This window comes from Rhagoletis zephyria, unplaced genomic scaffold, assembly GCF_001687245.7.
Source record: "Rhagoletis zephyria isolate East Lansing unplaced genomic scaffold, Rhagoletis_zephyria_1.1 Rzeph_scaffold_13173, whole genome shotgun sequence".
Taxonomy (NCBI): Eukaryota; Metazoa; Arthropoda; class Insecta; order Diptera; family Tephritidae; genus Rhagoletis; species Rhagoletis zephyria.
The window spans coordinates 6429-16098 of record NW_016170244.1 but is presented as its reverse complement, the minus strand read 5'-3'; the positions used below and the strand labels follow the sequence as shown (position 1 = coordinate 16098).

General features: G+C 38.8%; 1 protein-coding gene across 1 annotated transcript; it reads left to right on the top strand.

Moving 5' to 3' along the window:
• The first annotated feature begins 7874 nt into the window (after positions 1-7874).
• On the top strand, positions 7875-9358 carry LOC108378017 (uncharacterized). Its single transcript, XM_017634314.1, has 2 exons — positions 7875-9221; positions 9265-9358. Exons 1-2 carry the CDS (start codon positions 8007-8009, stop codon positions 9325-9327), a joined length of 1278 nt encoding a protein of 425 aa, XP_017489803.1. The 5' UTR covers positions 7875-8006; the 3' UTR covers positions 9328-9358.
• The last annotated feature ends 312 nt before the right edge of the window (positions 9359-9670 follow it).

Below are 9670 nucleotides of genomic sequence, written 5' to 3'. Positions count from 1 at the left end.
GCTGGTGGGCTAATGCTGCAATCGCCTCCGTCTCGTTAAAACAGAAAACATTTTTCTGTAGACCAAATAAATAAATAAATAAATTACGCGAAAGTTGCAAAACCGTTAACCAATNGTATACATGTTCCAGTATGCCATGAACTAGATCTAACTGGTCTCAATTATTATTATTGTTATTATTATTATTATTATTGTTATTATTATAAATTACTATGTATCTAAATATTCTATTCTCATTTGTCTGTCAGAAAACATTTTTCTGTAGACCAAATAAATAAATAAATAAATTACGCGAAAGTTGCAAAACCGTTAACCAATCTCAGGCGGGGGAAAACGCGCAAGTTAAGGCCAACCAATCGAGAAGAATACGCATTAATCTGAACCGTGAAGCCCCTCAAGCTTTCGATAATTTAAAAAAACTACCAGTTTCCTCAGATATTCTTGCTTTCCCAGATTTCGAAAAACCATTTAACCTTACTACCGACGCTTCAAACTATGCCATTGGTGGGGTGCTGTCTCAAGGAGAACCAGGAAAATATCGGCCCATCGCCTACATTTCAAGATCTTTAACTAGAACGGAGGAAAACTACGCCACAAGCGAGAAATAAATGTTGGCAATAGTTTGGGCTCTAGATAATTTGAGATCTTACCTCTATGTAGGAACTACAACGCAAAGTTGAAGAGGTGGAAGGCGAGAATAGAAGAGGATAACCACGAATTGATTTACACTCGTTGTAAATCAAATGTTGTGGCAGACGCTCTTTCGAGAATTCCATGCCAGGCAAACCATTTAACAGCATCGTTGGGGCTTAACGATTTATCAGCAGAAGCTAGAAGCGAAAAGGGGACAGTTCACAGTGCGGACCGNTTAACGATTTATCAGCAGAAGCTAGAAGCGAAAAGGGGACAGTTCACAGTACGGATGCGTCAGAAAGTCCTTTAAACGTTTTTCGAAACCAAATTATTTTTACGGAAGGGAATGCAATCCGGGCTTGACCCGTCACTATGTTAGTTTAGCTATCATTGAAAAAACCAACTTAACCGAGGCCTTAAAAGAACGCTTAAAGCCATAACTTAATAAACGGAGTAAAAATTTCTGAGAATCATTTACAGCTTCTGCAAGAAGTGTATCTGGAACATTTTATTTTGTACAAAATCAGGATAACGCAGAGGGTGGTCGAAGATGTTGCCAACGAAGATAGAATTTGTAGAATAATAGAGGACGAACGTAGTAGGGCTTATAGGAACTCGAGGGAAAATTAAGAGCAAATCCTAGAAAAACACTATTTTTCCAAAATGGCGAGCCGGATAAGAAAATTCACCACCATTTGTGAAACCTGCCTCGCAAACAAATATGATAGGCATCCTCCAGTACCGCCCATGAAAGACACCCCGGTGCCAAAATACCCATGCGAAATTGTGCATGTGGACATCTTCGGAATTCAAGGAGAAAAATTTTTATCCTGTNAAGAAAATTCACCACCATTTGTGAAACCTGCCTCGCAAACAAATATGATACGTAACCTCCAGTACCGCCCATGAAAGACACCCCGGTGCCAAAATACCCATGCGAAATTGTGCATGTGGACATCTTCGGAATTCAAGGAGAAAAATTTTTATCCTGTATAGATAAATTTTCCAAATTTGCAAAACTTTTCCACATAAAAAACCGAGCATCCGTGACCATTCGCGCCAAGCTAATCGAAATCTCCGGTGGGATAAGAAACGGAAAAGACCTAAGAAGTTTAGGATNCATCCGTGACCATTCGCGCCAAGCTAATCGAAATCTCCGGTGGGATAAGAAACGGAAAAGACCTAAGAATTTTAGGATAGGAGATGAGGTTTACGTTAGGGATAAACAGATAAAGGCGAAGCAGAAAACACTTTATAAAAAGGAAATTGTTGGTAAGGATAATAGGGTGGCCTTGGTTACAGACAGNTACGTTAGGGATAAACAGATAAAGGCGAAGCAGAAAACACTTTATAAAAACGAAATTGTTGGTAAGGATAATAGGGTGGCCTTGGTTACAGACACTGGTAGGAAGATCCATAAGGCACAAATTAAAACTAAACAGGAGCAAACAACAAACTAAATCAAGCGCACGACGGGAAATGCACAACACAACAAAAAAAGAAGGTTTTTCCGAATGTCGGAAGACAAAATAATAAAAACTATTATAGCACAGACAAAACACAAAGCATTAACGGCTAACTAAAAAATAGGCAAAAGCTGCCCATGACAAATCACTTAGCCAAGACATAGTAACGCTTAAAAAAGAGGCAAATTTTGCCGAAAAAAAAAGAAAAAAAATTAACACTAACGGCTAATTTAAAGAGGCAAAAGCTGCCCATGACAAATCACTTAGCCAAGACATAGTAACGCTTAAAAAAGAGGCAAATTTTGCCGAAAAAAAAAGAAAAAAAATTAACACTAACGGCTAATTTAAAGAGGCAAAAGCTGCCCATGACAAATCACTTAGCCAAGACATAGTAACGCTTAAAAAAGAGGCAAATTTTGCCGAAAAAAAAGAAAAAAAATTAGCACTAACGGCTAATTTAAAGAGGCAAAAGCTGCCCATGACAATCACTTAGCCAACACATAATAACGCCTAAAAAAGAGGCAAATATTGCGGCCAAAAAAAAAAAATGAAAAAATTAACACTCAATTTCTTTTTTTTCTTTTTGATAACAACTTCTCTACCGCAGGTTTGGTAAAGCCACAGGACCCTTAGGAAGTAACTCGTAACTGCATACTTGAAAAAGAAATACAAAACTGCTCAAAATCTGTACTAAAAATGTTTTTTCTATTAACATTCTTGGTTCCTGTGGATTTTCCAATGACGTGGTTTAGAGAATCGGGGACGGTAGTAGCATATACGAATATACCGATGTACAACGGAAAACAAAAATTTAATTGTAGCGTAATTTCGAAAAATATTGCTAACAAANAAAAAAAAAAAATGAAAAAATTAACACTCAATTTCTTTTTTTTCTTTTTGATAACAACTTCTCTACCGCAGGTTTGGTAAAGCCACAGGACCCTAAGGAAGTAACTCGTAACGGCATACTTGAAAAAGAAATACAAAACTGCTCAAAATCTGTACTAAAAATGTTTTTTCTATTAACATTCTTGGTTCCTGTGGATTTTCCAATGACGTGGTTTAGAGAATCGGGGACGGTAGTAGCATATACGAATATACCGATGTACAACGGAAAACAAAAATTTAATTGTAGCGTAATTTCGAAAAATATTGCTAACAAAAAAAGAAAAAAATTAATTATATGTCATTTTTTTCTTTTTCTTGATTATCGAATAATTTTTAGATATTACTCATTATCTTTTGATAAATAAGTTTAAAAAACCTCTAGCTATTCTCTCAACTAATTAAGGATAATGAAAGCATCTGATGAGGCGGCTCTTGGAGTTTTCGAGAGAAAGATTCTGCGAAAGATTTACGGACCTTTACGCGTTGGTGATGGCGAATATCGCAGACGATTTAACGATGAGCTGTATGAGCTTTACAACGATATAGACATAGTGCAGCGAATTAAAATTCAGCGGCTCCGCTGGCTTGGCCANAATTAAGGATAATTTTAAAATATGGCCAACTAACCTTTACTAAATAAGTTCAACACCTTCTAGCACTATTTAAGAAAAGGATAATATGCAACCATTTAATTACTTATACTAATTAAAATGGTTTTTTCCTCCGTCCCTGAAGATAAAAAAAATATATAAAAGCTAAAAAGAAAGAAATAAAAAAGTTGGAAAAAATATAAAAAGATAGAAATGAGCGTCGAAACAAGCCAATGCTAATTTAAGAAATTCTCATTTTTGATTTTTTTCCTCAATCATGACGGTAAGACAGTTTACTTTTAATATGGCGTTTACGGCCTCAATATTTAAAATTACGACTCCCCGCTGGTCACTATTGAACATGGGCGTGGTAGGATTCTGAACGGACACTTCAGTTTAGTCATATGGTCGACCATAACTACTTAAATATGGCGCTGGAGAAATTGATCGAGTCAACAAAGCACGATATCAGAAGCGAAGCTGTGCGTACTGTGCTGCTATTCCACCTAAACCAAACTAAGCTGCAACTTGACGAGCTGCAAATAAGTAAGTCACGAAGAAGACGTTCCACTGACTGGATTGGATCCGCATGGAAGTGGATCGCCGGGTCTCCAGATGCAGCAGATTGGGATTACATCCTCCGAAGCATGAAAGATGTTGTAGTAAATAATAACCACCAGTACCGCGTCAATGAAAAGCTCTTCAACTTACCGTGAGGCAATTTAGAAAGCAAATGAAATGATGCTACACATCAACGCTATAAACAAAAATATTAGCGAAGAGAATTTGGAGCTTCTGGACTTGAGCAAAGTTCTAATCCTAAAGGAAGAGGTATCAGAGATCATGCAGGCGTGCCAAATGGCAAAATCCGGTGTCATAAACACAAACTTACTTGATCGAGACGAGGTACGAAGACTTTTAATAGAAGAAGATTCGCTGCCATATTAAAACACCATCGAAGCTATAGAATATGGATCGGCTTCCGTGTATTCAAACGGTAGTATCCTTTTATACGTACTATCAATACCAAAAGTCAAACCAGATAGCTACCGACTACTAATAACACGCGCCGCTGTCATAAGGGGACAACACGTTGAACTTGGTTACAAGAAGATGCTGGTAAACGAAGAAGAAACGTTCGGACTGAACGAGGATTGCCCTTCGATTAGCAATACAACAATCTGCTTACCCAAATCTCTAACGAAACTTCCAGAAGACGGATGCCTGGCTAGATTAGTGAAGGACGGCGATGCTAAATGCCACTTTGAACCAGACAACAACATGATTGTTGAGATGATCACCGATGCAACAATATGTACTACAAACTTTCAAGGGCCGTTGAAGGGGAGGAACTACTCCGCGGTCCTCAATGGAACATACGTTATTTTACTAAGTAATCAAACGGTCATTGTGGGAAATCAAACGTTCACCAGCAAATCAGTACGCACAGTGCAGGCTTTGCCACCCGCTTTGGTAAACGTTACACTTCTTCTTAATTTGTGACGCTATTACCTTGACAATCCTGGCATCCATGTGCTACATCATCTGGAAAAAACTTACGGCTACAATCAACTTTCCTAGGCTAAACCAAACAACAGATCAGGATCAGCCAAAGACCCACACCAAAGATCCTCTTCAAAAATCGACTCATCTGCGGGACCCTGCTGGGGGTAGATAACAAGGGGGCCAACACACTTACTAACGTGAATGTGCTGACGCCGCACTTCGCCAAACACGCGCATAGCCAGTGCAGGTAATTGACCTACAACGTAAGCGATACCAATTGGTTTTATGCAACCAAAATGCAAATCGTGGGGAGCGCAGCGTCAGCAACTAATCAATTAATTCGGGCAATTTAGATAATTAGCGATGGTTTTAAGTAATATTTGTAATTCATTATTATTTGGGAGCTCAATGGTAAATATACTCTTGCATTGCTAATCTTGTATTTCATTTCTATCCTTAGAAAAACCTGGGGCCGCGGGGCGGCCCCCAACTTTAATTTTTTCGAGCACGCATCCGCGTGTTCGTTAAGTTAGATATAGACAAATGTATACATAAATGATCAGAATCATAAGAGAAGTCGATTAAGCCTTGTCTGTCTGTCCGTCCGACCGTGTAAACGATACTCGGGCAAAAATTCAGATATCTCAACGAAATTTGGTATTTGAATTGCCCTTCACCCAAGGTAGGTTGGTATTGAAAATAGGCGAAATTGGACCGTAACCACGCCCACTTCTCATATAACGGTAGTTTTCAGAAATGCGAAAAGTGCGATATTTTAGTAATAACTGAAGCTATTTCCATAATATTTACAGTGCCTTTTAGACGTAAAATTAGAATATTATAATTTTTTCGAAAATGGAGCTAGCCACGCCCACTTATGATTACATGTGTACCTATATCTTTATAACCGATACACCAATTTCTCCAAAACTTTGCACAGTTGTTGACCTTGGTACAACATACCAAATGGCAGAAAATTTAAAAAATCGGACAATAACCACGACCACATCCCATATAACTGTAATTTAGAGAAATACGAAATCTTCGATAAATCAGAAAATGGGCGTGGCACTTATGACCAGGTATGTATATCTCGGTAGCTGTTCAATCAATTAGTACCAAACTTGGTACGATTTTTCGCTTACCACATGAAGGCTAAGCGTTGAAAACGATTGAAATCGGACCAAAATTACTACCACTTTTCATGAGACGGTAAATTTCAGAAATTCTTGAATCTTCGATATTTCGAAATTTAAGGACGCTAATTTACTCAAAATTGATACTAACAGCAATCCCTTGAAAAGAAGTAACATTATTATTGAATTTTGGAAAGTGGGCGTGATATTTCCCACTAGGGTTGTCAACCGTACTATAATATATAGTATTGTACTATTTTTTCGGACTGTGTACTATATACTGTTGGAAAAAAATATAGTATCCAAAAATACTATATTTCTTTAATTATAAATATTAATATATTTTAGTAATTTGCAAGAAAATATGTATATTAAAATGGATGAGCTTTATCCTGAAGTAAAACTATTGAATGAAATATTCTTTAAAATAAAAGGTCATACTGAGTTTATTAATAGAACTACAGATCAAAAATTGCAACATTTTTAAAAATACTTAGAACGAATGACCAAATTTACTAAAATTATTTCGTTCCTGCTCTCTATACCTGCAACTTCGGCATTCACATAAAGTCTTTTCTATTATGAATGTCAAATGGCGAGATGAGAGAAACAAAGCGACTACCTCACTAATAAAAATGAACTTTTGATTTATGTTAATTTAAATCAGATCTGGGCGGCGCCTGCCCGGCGGGCATATTCGCTTATATATACACGCTCTGCTTTAGAAGGCAGCGAAAGCTTCATTCAACCGCACGACTTGTTCGCACGTACACAGTGACATCAATTTCTCGCACACTACAAAAATTCTCTGTCGAAGCTGCCACCTCTGATTTAAATATTGATTGCGTTAAAGTATATAATACTTTCAAAGAAATATGAAAGGAAATGCACGAGAAAGAAAAAAGATGTACACTTAAAAAACGTTTTAATTTTTACTTTTATGTAGTACTACATTTATTTGAAGTGTACTATATTTTTTCAGATTTTTTTGAAACAGTACTATACATTTCTTAGAAAATGTTGGCAACCCTACTTCCACATCTAGCTATATAAATTTATCTCATTAAGCATAACTGAACATACCATCGAAATTGTTAGAAATAGGGATAAAACCACTCTTCTTACCATGTAACGGTAGTTCTCCGAAAGGTGGAAAACTATATTTAATACTTGCGCCGGGTATTTAATGTCCGGCTCCACCCGAACTTACGACTTTTTTACTTGTTTTTTATAAAGCTGGCGAATCGTAATTTTCTTTTCGCGGTAGTGAAGCTGATTAAACTTACTATCTTCTACATAAACGCTCTATTATACATCATGTGAACAGGGGCAATCCACAGGGCGGAGTGCTCTCACCACTGCTATGGGTGATAGCCCTGAACGGTATATTGCTAGAACTCAATAGAGGGGGAGTCAAAGTTGTGGCGTATGAGGATGATGTTGTAATAGCAGCCACAGGTCCATTCCTCTCTACCGTTAGCGAAATCCTTGAAGGAACCCTGGGAAGGCTACATGCCTGGGCTACGAGAGGCGGCCTAAATGTGAACCCAGCCAAGACAGAACTTATCCTATTTACAAACTGACACAAACTACCACAATTCAAGCTACCATCGCTAGACGGCAAGGCGCTCTCATTGACCCCCAGCGCAAAATATCTTGGAGTCGTGCTGGATAACAAACTTAACTGGAAAGCCAATGTCGAATTCCGTAGACAGAAGGCCTACATAGCATACTACACTTGCAAGAGAATCTTCAGTAGAACCTGGGGACTAAATCCTAAACTTGTGATGTGGATGTATACCGCGATCATAAGACCAATTCTAACATACGGCGCCTTAGTTTGGTGGCCCGGCCTAAGCAGACAATATAATGTCAGCAAGCTAAGAAGCATACAAAGGGCAGCAAGCGCAGGAGTAACAGGCGTACTAAGATCCTGCCCGGCAGAAGCTTTAAACGCCATCCTCAATTTAATTCCTATTGATCTCCACCTGAAAGAAGTGGCTATGAAATCGGCGGTCAGACTCAGAGAGTCGGGCCTTTGGAGGACTAGACACTTCGGACATGGGTTGATCATAAATCAAATGCAATTAAATAGGACGACAGATTATATCGTAGGCAATTTGGACTTCAGCTGTAACGTGCAAGTGCTATTCCCATCCAGAAGGGACTGGAGAAGAGACCGAGTGGCCGACCGAGAGAAGATCTCTCTATACACCGATGGATCCAAGATGGATTGCGGTGTGGGAGCAGGTGTCTACTCCAAGGAACTCGGCGTGGCTCTGTCTCTACGGTTGGGAAATAATACAAGCATCTTCCAAGCGGAAGTCCTAGGGATCCTAGAAGCCTGCAAAATCCTAGGCAATAGAGTTGGACACAGCGGTAAAGCAACAATATACTCTGACAGCCAGGCGGCGCTATTGGCAATAGCGTCACCGGTTACCAAATCCAAGCTAGTTGGGGAATGCAAAGTAATATTGCGCTCAGTGTCTCAGTCAAATACCGTCTCTCTTGTCTGGGTTCCCGGACATAGGAACATAGAAGGCAATGAGAAGGCGGATGAGTTGGCGAAGGCAGGAGCCGGTTTGGATGAATCCCAGGCAGTGGCATTGGGTTGCCCTCTTGGAGTAGTCCAAAGAGAGATTACTACGCATTTCCTTGAACTGGCTAGACGCAGGTGGTCAGATATACAGACTTGCAAGATAGCGAGAAAACTATGGCCTGACTATAACAGGGCGAAAACCTTGGACCTGCTAAGCAGATCAAGGCCAGAGGTATTTAGAATTTTAGCAACCATCACGGGCCACTGGCCCATAGGCAAACATGCGGCAAAAATAGGTCTACCCCATAATATGATTTGCCGCAGCTGTCAACTAGAAGATAGCGAAGAAAGTGTCCAGCATTTCCTGTGTGAATGTCCAGGCCTTTCGAACATTAGACACAAGACGTTAGGGAAACATCTAGTAGCAGAACTAACCGACCTATCAGGAGCTACCATTAGCGAAATCGGCAGATTCATTAGAGAGTCGAAATGGTTCGACCTAGCAACATAGGAAGTGCATAGACAAGATATTTATCCCCCGCGAGAAGTGCATCAAAATGGCGCAATAATGCGCTAATTGTATCCTAGGCAGCGACCAGGAAGCACTACAACCAACATAAACGATATTTTCCAACCGGATTAGTATTTAAGGAGCTAATCATGTATTCATCGACATTTTTGCATAATTAAAAAAAAATTAAAAAAAGAGTTACTTTCGGTCAAAATATCAATATGAAAGAACCTGTTAACTTTTGGATTCTTGCACGTCAAAGCATGATCTTTCATAAATACAATAAGGCACTGCTCATCTAAATTTTATAACAGATGTAGAAGTTATGCGCACTTAAGTAGAGATACATACAAAAATTTCTATACAAATTTATGATTTGCATATAATGGAGCAGGGTTGTC

Coding starts and splice junctions, on each gene's coding strand:
- LOC108378017 (XM_017634314.1), top strand. CDS start 8,007: ATGTGGATGTATACCGCGATCATAAGACCAATTCTAACATACGGCGCC. Junction 9,222..9,264: donor CAGGAGCTACCATTAGCGAA/ATCGGCAGATTC, acceptor TCGACCTAGCAA/CATAGGAAGTGCATAGACAA.